At 60.7% G+C, this 23,911-nt stretch overlaps 1 protein-coding gene across 1 annotated transcript in view; it reads left to right on the top strand.

Annotated features, from left to right (window-relative positions):
- Positions 1-22: 22 nt before the first annotated feature.
- The window catches only part of WNT7A (wingless-type MMTV integration site family, member 7A), a 46,600-nt gene continuing 22,711 nt past the window's right edge, over positions 23-23,911 (top strand). Inside the window, exons 1-3 of the mRNA XM_004692348.2 lie at positions 23-271; positions 4,374-4,600; positions 17,938-18,209. Coding sequence (XP_004692405.1) covers positions 201-271; positions 4,374-4,600; positions 17,938-18,209 — 570 coding nt within the window. The 5' untranslated portion in view covers positions 23-200. The remainder of the gene's footprint in view (positions 272-4,373; positions 4,601-17,937; positions 18,210-23,911) is intronic.

The raw sequence follows: 23,911 nt of genomic DNA, 5'->3' as shown, positions 1-23,911 counted from the left end.
GCTCGCTCCTCCCTCCCTCAGCTCCGCGGCTCCCGCGCTCCCGGCGAGGCTCCGGCGCCCGGCGCGGACGGGCACACGGACGGACAGCACCGGGACTCCTCAGCCCGCGCCTCCCGGGCGGGCTATGTTGATTGCCCCGCCGGGGCCGGCCCGCGGGATCAGAGGAGCCCGGCCCGCGGCCCCGGCGGCCAGCGGGGACTATGAACCGGAAAGCGCGGCGCTGCCTGGGCCACCTCTTTCTCAGCCTGGGCATGGTCTACCTACGGATCGGGTAAGGCCGCCGCACCCTGCACGCGCGTCCCGGCAAAGTTGGCGGGCGCGGGGAGGGGTGCGCCGGCCGCGAGGGGCCGCGGGCCACCCACTTCCTTGGCCCGCAGAGAGACCGGGTGGGTGCGGTGCGGGAGCCGCGGGCGCACAATGGCCCCCCGCAGGCGGGCGCTCCGGGGCGGCATAGCTGGAGAGACTCAGACGGAGGACCGGCCATCCCGAGGACGTCTAAGTCGGGAAGCCCCAGAACAGAGACAGCGGGCAAGGACGCCCCAGCTTGGGGTACTCTGAAGAGGGCTGGCTGTGCCGAGGGTCAGCCTCTCCCAGGGGCCCTCTGGGCACAGAAACAGCAGGTCCAGCAGGAACGGGGAGCCGAGCTGTGGGCCAGGACCACAGCCGCTCCCAGGGAGCCCCGCCGAGAGGAACTCTGCACAGAGGCGCGGGCACAGACACTCCCGAGACAGGGCAGTTCCAGGGCGGGTCCGAGCCGCAGGGAACAGGTACCCAGAGAGCAGGACCTTCGCTTGCAAAAACACGAACTGCTGCCCAGAACCGGCACCAACCTGATCTCCAAGGACCCTCAGACTCCCGGAGTCTGAGGGGACAGTGGCAGCGGCCGACACACACACACACACACACACACAAAGGTAGGGAGAGACTGCCCCGAGATACCCAGAGAGACCAGCACAGAGCCAGGGCTGAGAGAGGCAGGAACCCCGCACCCCAAAACTGGCCACCTGAAGCTGCTCTCCCCAGCATTTGTGTGGCGGTGGGGCCGGCGCTCTGGCAAGGTGGCGGGGGCTGGCTGCCGTCCTGCCTCGGCTGTTGCAGGACCAGCCACAGCCACCCTTTGTAGTTGGGAGATAATGCTGCAAGCCGGCCGTGGGGGCGGGGCCGCCGGGGTCGGTAGGGGGTCTGGCAATAAAGGGCCACCTTGCCAGGTTTTACACAGCCTGCTACCCCACCCCAGCAGGAACCCGGCCACCGCTCCGCTTGCTCCTCTTGTGCGCGCCTGGGACTGCCCGGCTGCGCGGCCAGTGGGGGGTGTGGGCAGATCCTTTGTGTTTTGTCACCACCACGCCGCCCCTTTCCCCACCCGCTGCTGTACGACCAGCGTTTCGCAAGTTGACCGGCCCGGGCGGGCCGAGCAGGTGCGCAGTGTGGACCAGGCAACCGCTGGCCCCCTCCGCGGGCACAGACGCGACCGCAGGCGGGAGAGGCGGCCGCGGGGCTCGCGCGCTGCCTGCCTGCCGGTGTATTTTAAGTGTTATTGATTCGCCCGCGTCTGGGTGGATTTGCTTTTTCCCCAGCTTTAATCTTCATCTTGGCCCGCGCCCTGCGGCCCGCGCGCATCCAGCATCCAGGAAGCTGGTCGGGCTGATTGGCGCTGGCCGCGTGCGGCTTTATCTCCTTTTTAATTAGAAACGGGGCGGAGGGGCCCGGGAGGGAAGAGAGAAAGGGAAAACAACAGAAAATAACCTCCCCTGGCTGCCCTGCCCGCCAGCCTGCCAGACCGCCTGCCGGCGCCGAGAGACCTCATTGGCCCCCGGGGGCCCAGCTGCCCCAGAGGGAGGGAGCCCGGGAGGGCGCCGGCCTTCCTTCCCGCGGTCACCCTCAGGCGAGAGCCGGCCAGGGCCAGGTCGGGAGGAGGAGCAGCAGGGTGGTTTGGGGCAGGCCCTGTGCTCCCTGGGCCTTGAGATGGCCATCTGTAAAATGGGCCCAACGAACCAAGAGCCAGAAGGGTCTTGTAACTCCCCAGATGTGATTGGCTGCTAGGTTCTTATTTTATTTGGGTAGTTTGAGTGACTCGAAAACTGGCCTCTTCTAACATATTGGGAAGAAAATACCCCCTCTAATAAGAATAACTATACTGAGGACTGCACAATTATTGAGGACTTAACTAATGTGTCTGACACCTAAACACCCTCCATATTTGAACATTTATTCCTCCCAGCAGCCCTATAGAGCAGGGACCCGTTACCCATATTCTTACTTTACAGAGGGGCAGAGATGGGGCTGTATGCCCAGTCAGGAGGCGAAGGACTTTCTCAGTGGTCAGCCAGGCACTCAGGGCTCCTCCTGACCTGTGGCCAGGATACCTCTACCCTGGCTTGATCTTTCTGGGCCTCACTCCTCGTCTTTCTGGTTGTGGCGGACACCTGGGCTCTGTGTGGGGCCCTGAGTGGCTGAGTCCCATCCTGGCTGGGACGTCTCCTGCTGGCAGCTCCCTGAGCCTGGGCTCAGATAGATGAAATGATATGAGATACGGTGCTTTCTGTCCTGTTTAGGGCTCATGTTTGGGTAGCCCCTGTGGCTAACCTTGGCCCTCAAGAAATGGGGGCTCTGATTCTAAGCAAAGTGAGGTGTCGGGTGAAGTCACCTCTAAAAATACTCTTGCTGTATTTAAAGGTTTTGAAAGGATTTCGCAAAAGGAATATGGGTCATCTTGATTGCAAAGGGAGGGTTACCTGCATTGTCAGAATTACCACTGGAGCCTGTTGGGGGTTATCTTGATATTAGGAAATGACCCCGCCCTCAGGCCAGATACCCAGGAGTCGCGCCTCTTTCCCACCCTGCCCATCAGGGTGGCAAGTCTGGTTCACGCCCTCTGCAGCTACCCCGACTGCCCCAAGTGGCTGCCCCCGCCCCCTCTGAATCACCAGCTCTGGCTCTCCCTGCTGCTGCCCTGCCCCCCACAGCGAGGGAGGCATGGGATCTATCTGTATCCTTTTTACGACCCTTTGACGCACCTGAGAAGGTTCTAGACCTGAGCCAGATCTCTCCCTAGACTGAGCCCCCCTCCCTGGAGCAGCCGGGTTCCATCGGCTTCTGTGGGGTCTTTTTTGTCCTTGGTGATGGATCCCAAGCTTTCTCCCCTCCCAGGACTTTGCTTTCTTCTGTTCCCTCTCCCCAAAATATCCTTCCCCAGCACTTCCCACAGCTTCTCTGGCCATTCAGGTCCTTGTCCCACTGCACACCCTCAGGAAGGCCCTCCTTGACCATCTGGCCCCTCTCTCCTTTCACCCAAGCCCACCCCAGTCGCCATCACACCATCCTCGCTCGCCTTCCTCATGGCGGGCTCCGGAGTCTGGAATGGCCAGCTGTAAACCTCACTTGCGGCACGTGTGTGTCTCCCTCCAGGCCTCTGGAAGGCAGGGCCTGCCTCTCTTCCAGCATGGCCCCTGGCCCACACAGGTGTGCAGTGCACCTGTGCAGTGACTAACTCAGGAAGCTAGGACCCTGGCCCAAACTCCACTGGCATGCAGGAAGAAAATACTAGAATGTCTGTTTACAGTTGCTTTTCAAAGTTTCCCTCTGCCCCCTTTTGATAAAAAATAAACATACAGACATCTGAGGAAATAGGTATAACATGTAAGAAGAGTTTTATTTTTTGAATGAACACATGTGTGTCCACTGGCCCTATTTGCCTCTGTAGAGATGTAGAGGTGATTCTGACCCCGTGTCTGGTTTCATCCCCCCTAATTTTTTTTTAAAGATTTACTCATTTATTTTTATGCATACAGAACTGGGGTGCAGGCCAGAGGTGAAGGGGCAGTGAGAGGCTTCACCAGAGACAGAGCGGGGAACAGAACAGGCAGATTGATGAAGTCCACTGCTGAGGGGAGCAGCAGGCGGGTCAGGAGAGGTCTGCTGGGCCACGTGGGTCACCTCGGGGGTGGGGATTGAACTCATGCTGAAGTGGCTTTAGCTTCTTAGTGTTGTGCTTTAACCTGCTGCGCCACCATGGAGGACTGACATCCCCCATAATTTTAAACTTCGTCTCAGTTGAACCCTCGCATAAATACAAGGGAATGGTCTCCGGTCACCTCACATCGTGCTCCCGGCATACAGCACTTTGTCTCTCAAAGGAAATCAAGCCTCACTGGTATTAAAGATACACATCACTCAAGTGTGATGGATTACAAGTGAAAATACACGGGTTGGGGTACAGCATCAGAAAGGTTGGGGAGAGCCCCTCCTGGAGTGCTCGGGGGGGCTGGCGGTCAGGGGGGCTGGTGGTCAGGGCTGGTCACCCAGGCGAGCCTCTGGGTCTCGCCCCCACCTGGCTAGCCTAATGCTCCTTCTCTCTGTGTCCCCTGCTCCAGTGGCTTCTCCTCGGTGGTGGCTCTGGGCGCGAGCATCATCTGTAACAAGATCCCAGGCCTGGCCCCCAGACAACGGGCGATCTGCCAGAGCCGGCCCGACGCCATCATCGTCATAGGAGAAGGCTCACAAATGGGCCTCGACGAGTGTCAGTTTCAGTTCCGCAATGGCCGCTGGAACTGCTCGGCGCTGGGGGAGCGCACCGTCTTCGGGAAGGAGCTCAAAGTGGGTATGTGCTCCCTGGACTCCCGTGCAGTTGGGCCTGCCCTGCGAGCCCTTACTCCCAGAACCCCCGGGACCCTCACCTGCTCCGCCCACGGCCCCGTGAAGGCGCTGCAGCACCCCTGAGCCAGGTCTTGGCCGAGGCGTGGGGGCCACACCCCCGCCGCCGTGTGGCCGAGCGGAAAGCCAGTCCCCAGCACTGGCTGATGTGGTGCCGCTGTCACTGTTCAGTGGAAGCCCTGATGTTAAAATGGTCTGTTCCGCCTAAAAATACAAATTTCGGGCTTCTTTTGAAAAACCGGCCACTTTGCCAGGGGGTTGCACGTGCCCACCTGGCTGTAGAGCTGTGAGGCTGAGAATGTGGCTTCTTTCGGCTGGAGCGTGGCAGCCCATCACTGCCAGAGTCCCCACTGCTCCCTGTTACTGCCCAGCCCCCCGTGGGGCCCCTTGCTGCTCGGGCTTCTGACTTTGAGACCCCAGTTTGCTGACGTACGTATGCGCGCACAGAGTGTCAGGCCAAAGCAATCTTGAGAAACCTGGGGTGGGGACCGCGTGGGGGGGGGCTCTGGGAGGCTCTGCTGGGTGGGGAAGGCGTGCGTGTGTCTTCTTGCTCATGTGCGTCTGGCCTGGGCTGTGGAGACGGATGTGCAGAGCCTGCAAGCCCCTGAGCTGTGAACGTCCCCGAACGTCAGGCCAACCTCGGGTCTGGAGAGGGGGGCCCAGCCTACTCAGCTGCTGAAAGGGTGCCCCTGAGTTCTTTGTCTTGCTCAGCCCCAACACCGGCAAGGCAGCGGGTGTTGAAGATACACACTCCAGTCCACCCCGTTGGTGCCCTTCCTGCCTGCCCGGTCAGCCTGCCGGGCTGCTCTCTGGAAACAGAAACCCGCAGCATTGCCCCGGGACTTCACGCCGGCAGGGCCTCCCCGCGGCCGACTCTGCCTGCTTGGCCCAGTGTTCCAGGGCTCTGTACCCCAAGCCCCTGTTCCTGTGCCCAGCATCCTCCCTCTGTAGCCCCGCTGAAGCTGAAGTCCCCGCTCACCCCGAAGCTGCCTCCCACCCCAGCCCTGAGTCCTGTCTCAGTCTGCTAATCCAGCGGAGGGCCAGCTCCATGCAGGTTGGGTCCCCTGCCCCCTGCACCCGGCTTTCTGGGCAGGACGAACAGCACCACCTCAACCCTGCAGCGGGGCTGGTTACATCACCATGTCTGTACCCCTTACTCACAAGCCCTGCTCACACGGAGGAGAGCGGGGTCCCGGGTTAGGGGGACTCAGGCAGGCCCAGCGGCTCCTCCTGAGCCATCTACCACACGCCCTCCCCCCTTGCCACAGCTTGGTGGTGAGGGTTTTGGCTTCCACTCCTCGGGGCTCACTTTTCAGGTGGAGAACTGAGGTCCTGAGAGAGGTGGGGACCGGCCATCTCATGGGCGACGGCTTCCACACGGGGCTTCAGTTTAGGTCCCTGAGACCCCCAACTTGTGAGCTTCCCTGAAGTCACCTGCAGCTTCTCTGCCTTCTCTTGCTCAAAGCCCCCACCCCTCTTCTGGGCCTGCCTCTGGCGTGACTTCGCACTGCTGACTATGTTAAGGCGGAGATGTTGTAATGAGAGAACCAAGTCTCAGAAGGGATTTGTCTGAGGCCAGCAAAAGTGAGTGGTGGGTGTCCCAGGGTTGCTGCCCCCACACAGCTGCATCTCGGGACAGCCAGCACATGGGCCCAGCAGACATTTACTGCTGGGGCACAGTAGAAGGCTAGGGAGGTCGGGGACCAAGCACCCCTCTTGTCAAAATTGTAAAGTTGGGGGATCCATTGTCGCCTGTGGGCACCACCCCTAAGCCTGGGGAGAAGCAGTGCCAGCAGGTTTTGTATTCAAAGAGAGAGAAGCCCAAGGGGATAGCACTGCTGAGGCAACTGGCTGACAGGCCTGGGGGCGGGGGGCTAGAAGTAGGAGTGGGGGTCAGTTAGAACAGTTCAATTACTAAGTGGTGGGAGCAATGGGAAAAATTTGATCGCAGGCATGACTGCCAGTGGTTGCAATGAAACTGCCATGATTCAGTGAGTTCTGGCTCACAAAAATGGCAACCTCATACAAATTCTAGAAGATTCATTAAAACGTGAGTCCAGCACCCATTCATTCATGATATCATTTACTGCCTCCATGCTTTTGCCAATTACTTACTGAGTGGCCTCCATGTCTGGAGGCTGCTGTTTAGTCTCCTCAGAGAAAGCCTTTGGGCTCAAAAGAGAGGGAGCCAGAGGCAGGTCTGAGAGAGGGCAAGTGCAAAGGCCCTGAGGTAGAGAGCAGAAGGAGGCTGGTGCAGTGGGGTTCATGAGACCAGGGCGAGGTGCGCAGAGGTCAGAGAGGGGCTGGGCCGTGCAACGTCTGTCAGGCCAAGTCAAAGAGCTGCACTTTCCTCCCTGTGAGTGGGAATCAGGGAGTCACAGGATCTGACTTTGGGTTCGAAGTGTGACTCAAGCTACTCGGAAGAGCAGGAACTGTGGAGAGTCAGGATTCTGGTCCTGTCTTCCGGAAAGGCAGGAGGTGACAGTGTCTCAGGTCTGAGGGTTGCTGTGAGATCTGCTTTGGAAATGAGCTTCTGGGGCAAAGGGCAACTGACAACCTGAAGGCCACTCGGGAAGGACTCAACCTGGCCTGCTGGATTTGGGGTGTAGCTGTGGCAGCAGGGCAAGAGGAGGTCAGAACGGGGCCTTGACGTTCTGAGAAGTCGCCTTCCCCTCGAGCCTCGGTTCCTCGGGTGTGAATAGGTAACCTGTTCAAGGACACCAAGAAGCAAGGCTCAAATGTAGACTTTCTGGGTTCTCCATCAGTGCTCTCCCCCCGCCCCCCCCTCCCATGGGATGGCCTCTTTCTGGGAATGATCTGCCTTTTGTGGTGAGGGTCAGGAGTAGTGTGTTTTAGGGAGCTCTGGCTGCCACATCCATACTCTGGCTAGCAGGACACACCACCTGCCTTTGAAGGAGTTTCCCAGAAGCTCCACCCCACACTTCTGCTGACATCTCATTGGCCAGAAACTTTGTCATGTGACTACACATAGCTGCAAGGGAAGCTGGGAAATACAGTCTTTCATTCAGAGCAGCCCTGATACATGCTAAAGGTGACTGAGGAAGAAAGAGGAAGGAAGCCCAGGTGGGCAGTGACCCCTGATGGACTCCACCCCATGCTGAGATCTCAAGTCTTATGCTCCAGCCCTCAGCCTTCCCTCGGTCACCAGCTCTGTCTGAGCTTGATGATTCTGTCTCCTCTCTTGAGTGTCCCAGATCTCATTGCTCAGGTCTGAGGAGAAGGCCGTGGGCACGTACGATGCCAGGCTCTCTTGGAAGCTAGAAACTGAAACCCAGTTCACACTGCCTCAAGCGAGAAGAGGGACTTCTACAGGTCTGTGCAATGGGAAGCCAGGCATGGTGCTGGCTTTTAGTATGGCATGGACAGAAGGTAGCCTGGCTCCGTCCACCCCAAGTTTCCCCTTGGGGCAGCTAGAAAGCCCCTGAAGCTCTGTCACTACAAGCTCCAAATTAAAGTCCTCCACAAAGGACCTTAGCCTTTCTCTGACAGCAAAAGTTCTAGGGTTTGCCTGGATTGGACCAGCTAACGGATTTGATTTTTAGTCATGTGTCCACCCCAAACTAATCACAGTGACCAAGGACAGCAGTATTTTTGTTGGCCAGGCCTGGGAGCCCCACCCAGGCCATCTCTCAGGGGAGAGGGACTGTTAGCGAGTCTGTCGGTCTGCTGGGCTGATTTTACAAAGTAGCTCAGGTCAGATGACTCAAACAACAGTTATTTTTTCACAGTTCCGGAAGCTGGGAGTCCAAGATCCAGGTGTCGGCAGCTTTAGTTCCTATTGAGACCTCTCTCCATGGCTTTGGGGATGTCCACTTTCTTCATGTGCCCACACAGGGCCTTTTCCTGGGTGTGTCCATGTCCTAATCACTTCCTAGAAGAATACCAGTGCGATTGGATCAGGGCCCACCCTATGGTTTCATGTGGGTGTGGTATGTGACACCACAGCAGCGTTATCAACTGCTGCCCTGGCCCCGTGTTGTTCTTGGGACCAACAGGGCATTCACCATACCCCTAGACTTTCCTTCCTTATATAAGACAGTGAGTCCCCTCTGACTCTACCACCTGGCCCAACTAGAACAAGGGTGAGTAATTGACACCCACCCCCTGCACCTGCTGTTTGTCCTTGCTATAGTCATCAGAAGTAAATTAATGGGCTTGCAAAGAAAAAGGCATCCTACTCTTTGCACTTTTTTTAGAATTTACATCTTTCATTCAGTAGTAGTGAAACTCACTTATCACTGTGTTGATATATTCCTGGTCCCAACCTAGGACCTGCGCTTTTGGTTGTGGACCACCTGGCTTGTCACTGAGCATTTGCTGTCACTTACTGTACCACCATGGCCTCTTTGCATTTTTTTCTCTTGGGTCTATACAGAGGGACTCACTTCTGGTTGTAGGGTATGATGTCAACCTGGTTTCCACAGTGGCTGTGCCAAGGCCATTCTGCCAGCCAGCAATGTTGAACCACAGCCTTGATAACACTTGGGATTGTCTGTTTTTGCTTAGGCACCGGGTGTAAAATGCTATCTCATGGTCATTCTTGAATTGTGTTTCTGTAAGAAGTAAAGTGGCTGAAGTCTCTTCCTATATATTTACCAGCTGAACATGTTTATTCCTGAGTTATTCATGTTGCCCCTTTCTCTATTGAGCCATGTGTTCTTTACTTGAATATTGTGGCTATATCACGTGATGGTGCTGGGGGCTGGGTTGGGTCAGGCAGCATCTTGGGGAGAGTGGGTTCCTTTGGGGCTTCATACTCTTGGCTATCATCTTTTTATTGAGGGTCTTTGGGGTTGAGGTCCAGATGGCTCTTCCTCATACCTGGGCCCATTTAGTCTTATGGGGGCCCCCAAAAGGAGGTGTGTCCATCTCCACCGCTGGCTCAGAGCCAGGTGGGGGCTTAGCATGTGGCTGTTTTGAGGCAGGGCTGAGGTGGGCAGTGGGTTTACTGTTGCTGGTGAGATCCATCTGTTTGGGTGGGCCGCCAAGTCAGAGCTCCCCAAGGAGGCTGTGCACTTGTGACTCTTGCCTTGTTGAGGGTGTGAGGCCATCCAGCACCACCTTGCTGATGACCCTGCACAAGCACATCACCTTTCTGGCCTGCAGAATGGGAGTGCCACCCAGCCCACCTTGCCAGGGTGGGGCTGTCAGAGGACATCTCCGCCATCCTCCTGGGGGGCCCTATTAGCTATCTTATCTGAAGACGAGCTCCAGGAATTGGGGGCTCATGACCTAGAGTTTCTTCTTGGTGCATGTAGATTGGGGACACATGAGGAATAGGGAGAAGCTGTTGGTCACCGTTTTGCCTCTATGTATGAAATACACCCTAGTCTACCGGCTTCTCACACGTCCATGTGGGGGGTTCAGACCTCCATCTTGTCAACCTGTCCAGGGAGCTGGTGTGTCTTCCTGGTTACTTCACTGCTCTGGGCCGTGTTCTCTGTCTGCTCGCGTGTGCTGCGCTGGGTGCTGATACAGGCCTGAAGCCACCTGCTGGCTTCTTTTCCTGGCTTCCCCCCGGGCCAGCTTTGGCCCGTGACCAAACGGGAATGAGGACAGTGGGAGGTCGGGATTCGTCTCCCACAAGGCACCTGCGACCGGCCTGGCTCACGCCGAGCATCGCTGCGTGGTGGCTGTGGTGGTTATCATCTGTCTCTCAGCAGGGGACTCAGTGGATGTGGGGACCCTTCTCCCAGGCTCCTGCTGGAGCTGCTGTGTGCTGGTGGTGCCTGTCCCCCCTCTGCCCCCCGACGCGTGCAGGCCTCCGCCCAGGTGGCCTCCAGGAGGCCGTGCCACAGTGGCAACCTTCCCTTCTTTTTTCTGGCTGATTAACATTCCATTACATATCTGCGGTCACGCATCGCTTGCCAGGGGGATACGTTCTGAGAACTGCGTCGCGAGTGATTGCATCATAGAATGTATAATCATTTACACAGACCTGGCCATTGGAGTCTGCCGCACCCAGAGCCCTTTCATCCACCTGGACGTGTGCGGCCCGTCCTTGACTGCAGCAGGGCTGTGCAGACCTCATTTCTTGACTCACTCACCTGCCCGTGGATACTCAGGCCGTTCTCCTGTCTTGGCTTTTGTGAGTAAGGCTGCTGTGAGCATGAGAACAAGACAATGAGCTTTTTTCCCTTCATATAAATACTCAGAAGTAGAACCAGTGGATCATTTGCTAATTCTGCTTTCAACTTTGAGGAACCTCAACCTCCATCTTCTGTTGTGCTGTACCAGTTTACAGTCCCCAAAATACAGTATTTTCATTAGTTTCCTGTGGCTGCATTTGGTGGCATCCCGTGTAAGCTAAATGCTCCCAGGATCACACACCTCACCTCTCCATTCCCCCCGTTTATTCATTTATCCATCCTATAGATGTTTGCTAGAATCTTCTATGTGGTTCTCATCACTGATGAGATACAGAGAGATCAGCTCAGGGCTCCCTGTCGGCTGGAGACCGCGGTGAAGTTGGGGCTGAAATGTGGGATCTGGAGGACAAGGAGCAGGCAGACTGGCCAGGCCCGTGCCCGCTGGGGGCACCTGAAGTGGGCTGGCCCCGGGAGGGGAGGGGGTGGCAGGGGGAGAGCAGCTGGGGAGCCCTGCAGGTGGGGCTCAGCTGGGAGCGAGAGTGTGCACGCCTGGTCTCCAGGGTGCGGGTGGGAGACTGGAGAGAGAGGCTGGGAGCCGGGCGACGGTGTTGTCCTGGGACGGGAGATGCCAGGGGCTCTTCTCTCCCGAGTCGAGGGACAGACAGGGTATGGGACGAGAACCAAACTCGGCCCGTACAGAAAGTTGCTGTGCCTCCAGCATTACCGTCAACAGAGAAATGGTGATTTCCCTCCGAGTGCTGCAGGGGAGGGCTACATTCTTTTCCAAATACTCACGACCTCCTGTTTGATACTCCCTGATCGGAATTTTTCCAGGGATGGGCACAGATGACCTGGGAGCCAGGCCCTGGGCCCACCCTCCTCGGCCCACAGGCTGTTCTTTGCTGCGTTCCTAGGCTCCTGCTCGCGCCCACTTTTCTTCTCCCTCTAGCAGCTGCCCTGGCCGGAGGGAGGGGCTGGGCCTGGGTCTCCCGCCGGGATGTGGGCACCTTGCAGGACTGGCTGGGCCTGTCACCAGGGCGGTGGGAGTGACGCCCCTGCCTAGTGAGCTGGTGACTGCTCGGAGGCCGCGTCTGAAGACCTTTCCAGGGAGAGACAGAAGCAAGGGGCGGGCCGGCTCCGCTTTCTCGCTGCCGTTTCTTTAGAACACGCCATCTTGCCTGAGCAAAAGACCTATTCTTTCCCCATTCTTGCTTAGAACGCAGCTAACACTGGGCTTTTTGTCTCGTTTGCATTTTTTTTGCAAGCCTCAGTTCATCCTGGGCTTTAGCTCTCCTGCCACTATTCTTTGAGATGAGCCTTTTGTTATAATGTTCCCTTTCCAGCTTTCATATGGTCGACAGCTACACACACACTCTCACACGCTTTCACACACATCCTCATTCATTCAGTGTTGGGAGTTTCTGATAAATAATCCAGGGCCCTGTGACCAAGTGGGAGAGGCGGATACTTCAGTTAGGCACAAAATGAGGATGGCTGGGGGGCCGGGCCGCGGGCGAGAGGGGCTCTCAGGAAGGCCAGTCTGAGAGGGGACTCGGCAGCTGTGTCTTGAAGGATTTAGGGAAAGTACTGCCTCGAGCAGGAACTGCTGCTTATGGCGTCCTCACCAGGCATGGACCCGGCGTGGCCCGTGCTCTGGGTCTGTGGAATCCTCCTCACAACGCCAAGGGGCAGCTTTTTTTTTTTTTAAAAGCTTTATTTATGCAGCTATTTTTTTTATTCCCATTATAGAAACGGGAAACTGAGACCTGGAGTGGGCAGTTAATTTACTTGAGATCCTGCCACTGGGAAGTAGAGCCAGGATGTGAACCAGGCTTATCAGCCACGGGGGGCCTGCCTCTCACCAGACAGGTGGGAGCAGGGGCGTCTGCAGCCTGAGGGAGCTCGTGCAGAGGCCTGCAGGTGGGAGAGGCAGATGGAGACCCTGGCCAGGAGGTCAGTGGTGCCCTGCCCATCTGCTGGAAGGAGAGACCCTTGCGTGTAATTGGGGCAGGAGAAACGGGCAGGCACGGGGGTCTGCCTCGCCCCTCCCCCACTGCCTTCCCTGTGGGCCTGCTGCCTTAGCGAGACTCAGCCAGAGACTTCCTCCCTGCACTCTGTTCTATTCTCCCGTTTGATTTCCAGGGTCTCCCTCATGCCTCTGGATGGGAGCAGCCGGCTGTGACATTAGCAACCCGGAAGGGCAGTGAGCCACTGTGTCACAGGGCTGGCAAAAGCAACCCTTTTCCATGCGTATATTTTCCAAATCATCATATATTTCAGCTAGTGTCACGACAGATTGCTCACTCTCTGACCCATTGGCTTTAAATAGCAAAAGAAAAAAAAAAAAAAAAAACAATGCACTTTGTGGTTCCCAGTAAGATACCGTAAATACACCCAGATAACATCCCGGTGCGAGCCATTCACTGGGCCGCACGGGGCGGTGGAATGGAATCTTTTGGGCAGCTTGCACATCAGTTTATTTCCTCTCTACCCTCCCGGGCCATTATGGAGCGGGAAGGCTGGCAGGGCGTCAGTTGCGCCCCATTTTCATCTCGGTGATAACGCCATTCTCTAGGGCACCCCGTTAGGGCTTTGGCGCCTCACGCAGAGGCTGCGCTTCGTCTTCATGGTAACTTGGCGGCGTGCTCCAGGTGGGTCCCATCTCACAGATGGGGGCGCTGAGACGCTGGGAGCGCTGGTTCAAGGTCCCTCACCTGGACAAGGAGCAGAGGAGGCAGACGAGACAACTCCCTTTCCTCTGAGCTCTGAGCTGGGGCCACCTGGCCTCTGACTGGAAAATTTACCTGGAGACGTGGTGGTTTTCGAGTTAAGGACAAGGTGAAGGGGTGAGGGCAGCCAGGAGACCAGGGCTTCTGATCACCCCGCTGAGTCAGTGGTGACCTTGGGGCAGTGGCTCAGCTCCATGAGCGACTTGGGGCTTACGGCTGTGACGCTAATTCCAGTAGGACCGCAGTTGCCCCGGACCCCTGACATTAATTCCTCCACCAGCCCCACCATTACCAGGCCATGGACATGTTGTCCCTCTGCCTAAAGCCCTCTCTCCCGGCAAGTCAGCCTCATGGCTAGTTCCTCCTCCATCAAAGTGTAGCTGGGGGTCCCCAGGAAAAGGGGAAGTTCCAGGTTCCCTGCCCACCAGGAGGAGGGTGGAGCTGAGCAGGGTGAAGAATCTGGAGAGGAGCCTGGAGAGGATGGAAGCAGGATGGGGAGCCCAGAGGAGGCCTGGGGAGCCACGTGGAGCAGAGACATGTGAAGCCTTCTCTTGCTTCTTGGCCCTGGCCTGGGTGATACAGACGTTGGTGAGACTCGTGGGGAGGTTGACTGTGGCAGCGTTTATCTTGACTTTGATTTTGATGTTGCTCTTTTCTTCCCAGACTTGTCTGACCATGTCTGACCCTTTTCTGTGTCCCTCTGGAAGATGCTTCAGGCTTGTGGTGGCCTTTCTGGCCTTGCTCTGGGCCTGTCCCCTTTGAGTGGGCCTTTACCCATGAGGGGATGGGCCACGCTGGGTTTCTGATTTAGAAACTATATTCTCTGTCTTTTCTCTATTGCACGCTGGTTGTATTAAAGACCTTTTCCATGAAAGGCCTTTATGTTTTGTGCTGAGTGGCAGTGCCTATTTCGAGCAGGCGGGTGTGAGGTTTCAAGGGTGTCCCTCTCCCTGCCCTGTGACACAAGGCCACCGCCCCAGACGCTCCTGTTCTCGTCACTGCCTGTTCTGTCCCAGCCCTCCGCTGCCATGAGTGACGTGATGCAGTACCTGCCCTCCTCCCGTGGAGACAAGGCCTTGTCGGGCTGCGCCTCCCCCAGCTCGGCGCCTGGCTCGCAGCGGATGCTTAGGAAACACCGTTCAGTCAAGGAGCAGGGCACAAGCCTTGGTCAGGAGAGCCAAGGGGAGGCAGGGGTCGGGGGAGTTTCCTCCTTTGCTGTGGCAGAAGAGCGCGGGGATGGCCAGGGCAGAGAGCAGGCGGGCTGTTCCTGGAAAGCACGGGTCAGCGCTGGGCACGCCCAGTGCCCGCTGTCCTCCAGCCCCACGTGGGAGAGCCAGGAGTGTGTCTGGGCCAGGGGATCGTGGCCCCAAGGCAGGAGAGGACTCAGGAGTCTCCCGGAAGCCGGCTGACAGGGTTTGTTGGAATCAGTGGCAGGTTTCATCACCTCTCTGGGCCTCGGTTTCCACATCTGCGAAATGAAGCGAATGACCACCTCCGCTGCAGGCTTGGTGCCAGGAACGAGTGAGTTGATCTTCACCGGGCCCGGAGAACAGGGCCTGGCAAGGTGCACGCTCTGCTTGCTCAGAGCTGTGTGCCGTGGAGCGTACCGTCTCCTACACAGACCTCGGGGCCCCTTGCAGAGACCTCCGAGGCAAGTGAGATGGCATCCAGGAAATCGCACGGCTGGAGGGGCTCTCTCAGGCGGAGAGACGGGCCCTTCTGGAAGCTCTGGGCATGGTCAGGGTCCAGGGGCTCTTCGGGAATGGTGGACTTGGCGTCCTGGCCGTGTCTGAGCAAGTGGCCCCTCCGCGTCGGTTTCCCCGCTGCTGTTTAGGAGTCGTCCTAGACTGGGTGGGCGGCTGCTAACATGCCTCTCGCCCCGAGAAAGGTTTTAAGTCTCCAGCCCCTCTCTCTGCCTTCGTCCTGCCATCAGCCCTGTCCTCAGCCTGGCAAGACAGCTCATCTGCTTCCAGTGGGTCTTTCACGGGTTCATGGTTAGGTTGTAGTTGATAACCACTGCATGGCACCTCGAGGCATTCTGACGTGGTAGGTGCCGTAGGAGCCTCTCTCAGCCATGACCTGTGAGGTGCAGCGAGGACCCAGGCAAGGGGGTTGGGTGGGGCTGGGGAGCGACACGGCCAGCTTGGGCCCGCTATTCCAGCTCCGACTGGTAACCGGGCGGATGGCCTCAGTGAATCACTTTACCCCTCAGAGCCTCAGTTTCCTCATCCTTAAAATGTACCGAATGGTGTCTGTCCGTAAGGCTGTTGTGCAACACCATGCTGACAGCCGAGCGTGGGGCAGGCGCCCACGAGTGCGGCCTTCTCCCCCCAAACACACCCCCCAGAAGCGAAGCACCAGGCCCCACGCCTCTGGCCCACTCTGCTGACACCCTGTGTCAGGCCCGCACCTGCCTGCTGGAGCCCACCTGCAGCTCAGGTGAGCGTGTCCGAGGAAGACCTGGGCAGCCTTTCCACAGCACCCAGCGAGGAGCCTGGCAAGCCCCGTAGTCCCCCAAGGGCACGTGGCTGCCGGCCACTGCTTGGAACTTTCCTTCATCCGCTCAGTTACTTTTTGGCAGGTGTTTATGGTGCACCTAGTGTGTGCAGGCCCTGGACACCGCGGGAGCAGGACAGTGTTTGCTTTCTAGGAAACTATGCTCCGAGGCCAGTGGGGGTGGTAGGTGTGGTGTTCGGAACACACAATAAACAAATGAGTCTGAAATGTCAGGAGAGCTGAGCAGAAAACTCAAGTGGCGAGTTTCCCCTGGCACGTCCCGCAGCTGCTCTCTCCCGCCTCGGGGGTGGGTGTGTGGGGGGGGTAGTTTGGTGTCACGGCTCAAGACAGAAGCCATGGTCCTGCTGTTGTGTGGTGTCGCGGGTCTGACCCTCCCGTCTGCACCGCCCTGCACTGCTCAGGGCCCGGAGAGCCCCAGGGCCTGGGCTCCGTCCTCTCCTGGGTGGTAGAGCTGCTGCGCAAAACATGACCACTGGGTAGGCACTGGCTTGGCGGCCCTCCCCACCCCGCCCTCCGCCCAGGGAGGAGCCTTCCAGAAGGGCGAGTCCCAGATGACTGGCCAGATGCCTGGGCATCTTCCGCCATTTGCATACCCCATTCTTGGTCTAATAGAGGGCACACGGTTTCCTTTCCGCTGCTGGGCTTGTGCGTGCTGCCCCATGCACGTGGTGGTCCCCCCCGGGGACAGTTCTGGGCTGCAGGGGGAGTCCAGAGGTCACGTCTACAGCTCAGCTCTATTGCCCACTGCTTGGGTGGCCTGGGCGAGCCAGGCCTTTCTCCCGGCCTCAAGATCTTCATCTGTAAATGAAGATAAGTGGAGACCCCTACTCCATACCTGGCCTGGACTCGGGGACCTCTTCCTCCAGGGTGCTGGAGAAACCCCACCCCCCGGCTCTGAGAGCCGCCCTGCTTTGAGCTCGTGCGGTTGGCACCACAGGGCTCCCCACAGGGCGCTTGGCTCGTTCTCAGCCTGCACAGGACTCTGCTCTCAACTCCAGTTTGAGGCCCAGAGAAGCTCAAGGGCTGGTGGCAGCACTCCAGACGCCAGCGACCCAGTGCCCTCCCACTGCCGCTAAAAGCCCCAGAACCATCCTGCAGGGCCCCTGCAGATCCCTTTGGATGGTTCCCAGCCTCCCAGCGAGACCAGTGCCAACATCTGGGAAGACCTGTGGGATAGCCGTGCCTCAGCGCCTCTGAGCTCCCCATCAAACCTTCTTGATGCTGCCCTGCCCCTGCCCCCTGGCATGGACCGTCTCCCTACCGCTACCCCGCCCCTGGGCATGGACCATCTCCGCGTCTCTCCCCTGCCCCTGGGCACAGACTGTCTCCCCTCCTGTCTCCTGCCCCTGCCTTCCAGGTCAGAGGGAGGACACATATACCTCAGGTCTCCCCTTCTCTGGAAATGCTCAGAGTGCAGTGAGGGGGCTACAGAGGGGTAGAGGTGGACCCCTAAAATAGCAGGCGACGCCCAGCGGTAACAGCTGGGCAGCAAGAGCTCGGTGTCCGGCAGCTGCCCCAAGTTGGGTTTGGAGCTGCAAAGAGCTTCAGAGGACAGACCCCCGGTGTTCCTGCTGCGCCCCACGCAGGGACGAGGAGGCCGAGACACAGGGAGGCGTGGCCGGCTGCAGGTCCCTGGGATTGGGGCCCCAGCTCTGGCTTGGGGACTGTGCCCACGGCCGGGCTTCAGGAAATGCCGTGGGCCCTGTGCAGGTGCAGGCCCCTCCGGCGCTGGGCGTGGCAACAGAGGGGCCCCCCATCCGGCTTTCCCCTGCCCAGCTGACTCCCCCACGGGAGGAACGCCGGGCGTGCCGTGGGGCGCTCAGGCGGCGGCACCCCACGGCAGGCAGGGATGGGCGCTGTGAGCTCGGCCTCGCTTCGGGAAGGCGCCCCGGGCCTGACCCCTCTCGTCTCTGCTCTCCTCCCCGCAGGGAGCCGGGAGGCGGCCTTCACGTACGCCATCATTGCTGCGGGCGTGGCCCACGCCATCACGGCTGCCTGCACCCAGGGCAGCCTGGGCGACTGCGGCTGTGACAAGGAGAAGCAAGGCCAGTACCACCGGGACGAGGGCTGGAAGTGGGGTGGCTGCTCTGCCGACATCCGCTACGGCATCGGCTTCGCCAAGGTCTTTGTGGATGCCCGGGAGATCAAGCAGAATGCCCGCACTCTCATGAACTTACACAATAACGAGGCGGGCCGCAAGGTAGGCAGCCAGGGAGGCGCCGGGCTCCGGCGGTGGCACCGCCCACTGGCTCGCCGGACGGTGGGCGCTGGCGTGCAGGGGCCAGCCAGGGGCTCTCCTGTCGCCTTGCCCTGCCCGGCTCTGGTCGCACTGCTGTCGGCCAGCGCGCGAGACGGAGACACCAGGCTCTGTCCACGGCCGGGGCGAGCGAGGGGTGTGGACTCCTGGAGCCCCCAGAGTCAGCCGGGAGACCGGTGTGGGGAGACGCTGCGGTGGACTCAGGGGGTCGACCTCGTGGGAAGGCCGCCAGCGCGGCCCACATGTCCGCAGTCACCGGCCCGGGATCCGGAGCTCAGAGTGCAGGAGGCGACAGCACCCCCTTTCACTGCCTCCTTAGCTCCTCCCGGATTCTGGGCGCAGTTCAGAAAGTCAGGGACGCCCCCAGGATGTCTCTGTGGAGGCGGCTGGGACAGGGAGGGTCTGGCTCCCCCATTCCAGGAGGCTTTGGCTGTCGTAGGGAGCAGATGGCTCTGCAGGTCCAGAGAACAGGGTGAGGGCCGGGGGTCGGGTGCTGATCCCAGAAGCAGGCCCGTCAGCACAGGGCCGGCCACGCCACAGGGACACACGCTGCCAGGAGAGCGAGAGCGACTGCCCATCCCGGAAGGACTTAAGCAGAGGCGCTGGCCCAGGCGCGAGGCCACCCGAATGAGTGCTGCCTGACCCCGGCCTGCAGCCCAAGGCTGGGAGTGGGCCCTGGGAAGGTGCCCCCAGCCCACCCAGCGGCCGGCGCCTGGGGCATCAGAGGGCACTGAGGGGCTCTGGCGCCCGGCGGGAGGTCAGAGGCCTTCGTGTCACGGACGTGCGGGCGCCTCTGGGTGTGGGTGATCGGCTGGGCGCACGGGTCCCTCCCTGCCCAAATGTCGGCAGCCGGCAGCCCTCCGGCCTTGACCACTGTGCTCACGGCCCCCTCACGGGCCGCACAGCCCCGCGGGACAGGCGAGGACATGGGCGCGCAGAGCGGCCGGCGAGAGGCGGAGCCAGACGCCGGCCCAGCGCCCGCCTCTGCCAGCGAGCTGGCGTCTCTGCACCCCACAGGCTCCTGCGCTCAGCTGCCGCGGGCTGCCTGGTTCCGATCCAGGCTGTCACTCACCCCGTCCCAGGAAGGAAGCGGAGTTGGCAGACTGTACTCAGCGCCGGGGTCAGGAGGGAAAGACGAGGCAGGAGCGAAGGCACCCCAGGGCCTGGCACGCAGCTGGCCCTCCACACGGCGGGACGGCTACCGGGCAGGCAGACACGGTCACCGGGGGGGCGGCTGGCTGGTGAGTGGTGTTGGGGTGGCTGCACACCGCGGAGGGGAGCGAGGCCCCCTCAGTGCAGGCAGATGGAGGGGTCCAGCTTTGTGGGGCTCCCCGCCTCCTGCCTCCTCTCCAGCCTCCTCCACATCCTGGAGCAGAGCCTTCCGGGCCGCCAGTGAGTCACACAGGCAGAGGCAGGGCCGCTCACCTGGCCTGCCCCAGGAGCGTGTCCTGGGGTGAGAGGCAAGGCCCTGCCTGTCCAGTCCTGTGGCTGGGAGCATGTGCCTGGGGCCAGCGCCCTCCTGGCTTCCCTGCCGTCATTCCTCCTGTCTCTGCGTCAGACCCCTCCTGAGGGCAGAGGCCATGGGTCACAGGCTGCCCCTGCCCGTGGCTCTCAACCCCTGCAGGGAGCCTCCAGCCTCAGTTTCCTGCTGTATGGCCACCAACTGTATGGTTGGGGCACTGTAAGAATGCAAGGTAAGCGATCTAGTCTGGGGGGCAGCGTCTGTCCAGCGGGGAGGGGCTGATGAGTCCAGGCAGCTCCAGGGGGACGCAGACCTGGGGCTGTGGGCCCTCCGGCCAGCCTCAGCAGGCTTCGCGGAGGGAGGGCTCACTGCAGAGGACGGGTGAAAGGCAGCCCAGCCGCCTGGTGTGAGGAGCGGGGCCAGAGGCCCGGAGCCAGGGGGCTGAGGCCATTCAGACCGACTGGTCTGTGGGCCCCCCAGGGGACAGCAGCGGAGATGCCTGCAGGGGCCGCACCAGGCCCGGCAGGAGAGCCCGCTGCCCCAGATCTTCCCACGGCTGCCTTCTCTTTCCTGTTCAGGCTTCAGCTCAGATGTCCTCTCCTCAGAGACGCTTCCTTGTGCTTCTTCATCACCTTTTCTTGGGTAGCGCTGTGTCCAGGGCCTTCTCCCCTCCTCTCCTGCCTGGGAGGGCAGAAGCCCTGTGTGCCACCCACGGCCACGCCCAGAGTCTGGCATCCAGAGTCTCTGCATATCAAGGAGTGAACCCTGATGGCCACTGCTGGCTCTGGAGCAGGATGGACAGAAGGACAGCAGCTGGTCCCAGCAAGGCAGGGGCCTTAGTGGGGCAGGAATGGGGTCTGGCAGAGTGCAGGCTGGGTCTGCCCCGATGACTTGCCACCAGTGACTCTCCCAGCCCAGGGAGCCCAGTGGGAGAGAGGCTCCCTGCTTGCCCAAGGCCGCTCTGGTCAGGGCGGCCCCTTGAAGGCGCTTCCTGGAAAGCACTTTAACCAGATCCTGTTTTCAAGTCAAGACCACTGTACACAGTGAAAAGCCTGACCAACCACCTGTGTGACAGAGGTGGAAGCAGGCCCAGAGAGGGGCCCGGCTGGCCTCTGGGCCAGAGAATAGAAGGAAGGGGGCCTTCCAGCCTCGCCTCGGGGGCCAGACCCGCACGCCCCAAACGGCACGCGGCGGCGTTCCCAAGGCCCAGAAGGTGCCATGTCAGGGGGACTGTACCTAGCTGAGGGTGAGTGAGGGTCAGTGTATGTCACTGATGGGCCCCAGCCTGCTCAGGGCCTCAGTTCCCCCATCTGTCAAATGGGACCGCGACGTCCTTCTTGGGAGGCTCTCCACGTCCCAGCCGGGGTCAGGGCCCGTGGGCCCACGGGGGCCTCTGTGACCTGCGTACGCCGCCTGGTCGGAGGCGTGCGGCCCACCCCAGAGCCGCCCCCACGACGGGCTGGGAGCCGACAGGCGAAAGGCAAGGGCCCAGCCCGCAGCCACTCCTGGCTGAGCTCTTGGAAAGGATCGCAGATGTGTTTATCACTGGCTCCCTCGCTCCTGCGCGAGGAGACAAGACTCAACCTGACCGCGGGCTCTGGGGCTTGTTGGCAGCTGGCTGGAGCGTAAAGGAGGGGGCAGGGAAATCAGGTGGGGTGTGCGCTCGAGGGGCAGAGGTGGCGGCAGACCCCAAGAGGGACACCCGGGGCCTGTGCCCTGGGCTGCTCCTGGGGCTGTCGGGAGCCCTCCAACTCACCTGGCACCTGGGGGGCCTGACAGCCTCCGGTTTGGGCCCCAGCCCAGGCGCAGCCAGGCACTCACCTGCAGATTGGGCCCGGGGGCTGGGAGGTGGGGGGCTTTCCCCTGCCCCTCCCTGCCTCATGCAGGCTCCAGCCAGAAGGGTCGGTGAGAGGGGAGAGTGAGGCTGCAAGCAGACGTCTGGGACGTGGCTGCAGAGTGCCAGTCCCTGCTGGAGGGTGAGGGTCACGGTATTTTTGAGTGGAAATCACAGGCTATTCGAGTGGGGATTATGGAACCTTAGCCTCAGGAAGGGGGTGCGAGTGGGAGGGAAGCCTCGGGCTGGAGTCTCTGGGTGGCAGGGTGCCCGCGGTGTGGTGTGGCCTCTCCAGCCTTCTGAGCAGCCGGGAGGCCGACTCACCGCCACCGGTGCTTTCGCAGCGCTCAGGCGGGGCAGAGGCTGCCGAGGGGGGCAAGAATTGTGATCCCGGAGTGCAGTCTTTTCTGACAGCACTGCAGAGTCAGGCACAGAGGTGCAGGAAGGAGTCAGCCAGGGAGCGGCCCACTCCCGACGTCTGCGGGCCTCTAGGGGTGGCGCGGCGGGGCTGAAGTTTGCCTAGGGCCCTCCAGGTGGGCAGGAGGGGGCCCAGCGTGCAAAAAACCTGACGTCCTAAAGAGTCATGGTGGGCAGGGCTCCGCGTGTCTGGAGAGAGGGCCAGTGAGCCGTGAGGCCCTGGATGCCAGGACCGTTCCCTCTGCCATGTTCCTGACGGTGCCTTGGTGGGGGCCTGTGGTGGGCAGCTCCCTGGCTCCCTCCATGGAGTGCAGAAGGCAGGGTGGCAGCGGGCGCCCATCCAGGGTGGCCGTGAGGGGCGCAGCTGCTTCGGAAGGAGGCGAGGTTGGGCCTGCCTTGGTTTGCATCTGGGCGGGGGGGTGGTGCTGCCACTCACTGGGCCCGGGGCAGGGGGAGGCCCAGCTGAGGAGAGGTGCCTGGGAGACCCCGTGGGCAGCAGGTGGAGATGCCCAGGGCCACTGGGTGCCCGGATCTTAGTTCTGGAGCGATCTTGGCGGCTACTGGTGGGAGGTGGAGACAGAGGCCCTGGCGTGTGGCAGGCGCAGCCCAGTGAGTAAGCCGGGGGCTGGGCACAGCTCTGGGGACCTGGTCGCCAGGGTTGGGGGCAGAAGCGGGGTGGCCCCATCGGGCGCCGTCCCCAGGGGGACGCAGGGAAGCAGGAGCGCGCTCTGACTCGGCCTGCCCTGCGCGGCCAGCTCTGGAGCCCGCCCTCCCGCCTCCGTGAGGACACGGCCTCTGGCGGGGGGGCGTGGGAGGCCTCGCTGCTGAGAGGCGCGGAGCTCCTGGGACCGTGGTGACTGAGCCCAAGAGGCAGCCCCGGGGCCGGGGGCCCAGCTGGGAGGGGGCTGGCCCCCACTGGAATGTGCTGCTTGCTCCGAGGGAGGTGAGCTCAGGGGGATGGAATTCCACCTGAGCGAGAAGTCACCTCCCAGTCCCTGCCCAGCCCCTTGCTCACGGAGGGTGCCGGTCTTGTCCCTTCCTGCCCTGCCCCGTCTGGTCTGGGTGCTCTTGGGAGCTGGTTCCCACTGTGCCCTGGCCACAGGAAGATCTGCAAGTCAGGGGCACCAGGGACCCGGCCCCTGGCAGTGGGCAGGGCCCAGATAAGCTCGCCCAGCTATGCTCTCCACCGCCCGAGGGCCACTTGCATATTTGACCGGATAGCGTGGTCAGGGTGGCATGTCGAGGGCCCGAGGAGCCAGGCCCTGCCTGGCCCCACTGCTCCCTTGACTCCTGCCGGACCCAGGCGCAGATGTGGGTCCTCACCCGCCGGGCGGAAGGGCCTGCCGCGGGAGCCAAGGGACTTCACTCAGGGCCGGTACCGGGACCTGTTCCTGCAGGTCTTCCACAGTGGGCCGACGGGCTCAGAAGGGTTTGCCATGCCTGACATGGGACCCAGCGGACGGGGTTCTCAGGACCACTGGACTCCATCAGCCAGCCAGCCACACACTCTGGAATCTGCCAAGCTTACTCCTGCCTCCGGGCCTTTCTCTGTCTGGAATGTCAGTCCCTCGGATCTTTGCATAACTCGCTCCTTCTAGTCCTTGAGGTCTTTGCTCAGGTGTTCCCCTCTCAGGAGGCCGTGCTGACCCTGCAGCCTCCTCGGCGCTAGTGCCAGCCACCTGCTTACTGTCCAGTGTCAGTCGCCGTCGCTTGACTTTCCTGGGTCCGTGCGTCTTCCCTGCGTCGCTCCCCGCCCACCGCAGTGTCAGGCAGGAATGATGTAAGTTCACACCTGTACCCTCTGCGCCTGCAACAGTGCCTGGCTGTCGGCGTCAGCAGCTGCCTCCTGTATCTGGTTTCGGGTTCGGACTTGCTGCCGAGCAATGTGTGTCGGAGAGCTGCTGTGAACACCAGGCTCGTTCTCCGGGACAC

Source organism: Condylura cristata, unplaced genomic scaffold (genome assembly GCF_000260355.1).
Source record: "Condylura cristata isolate star-nosed mole 26May11 unplaced genomic scaffold, ConCri1.0 scaffold00033, whole genome shotgun sequence".
Classification (NCBI taxonomy): Eukaryota; Metazoa; Chordata; class Mammalia; order Eulipotyphla; family Talpidae; genus Condylura; species Condylura cristata.
This window is presented reverse-complemented; position numbering and strand designations above follow the sequence as displayed.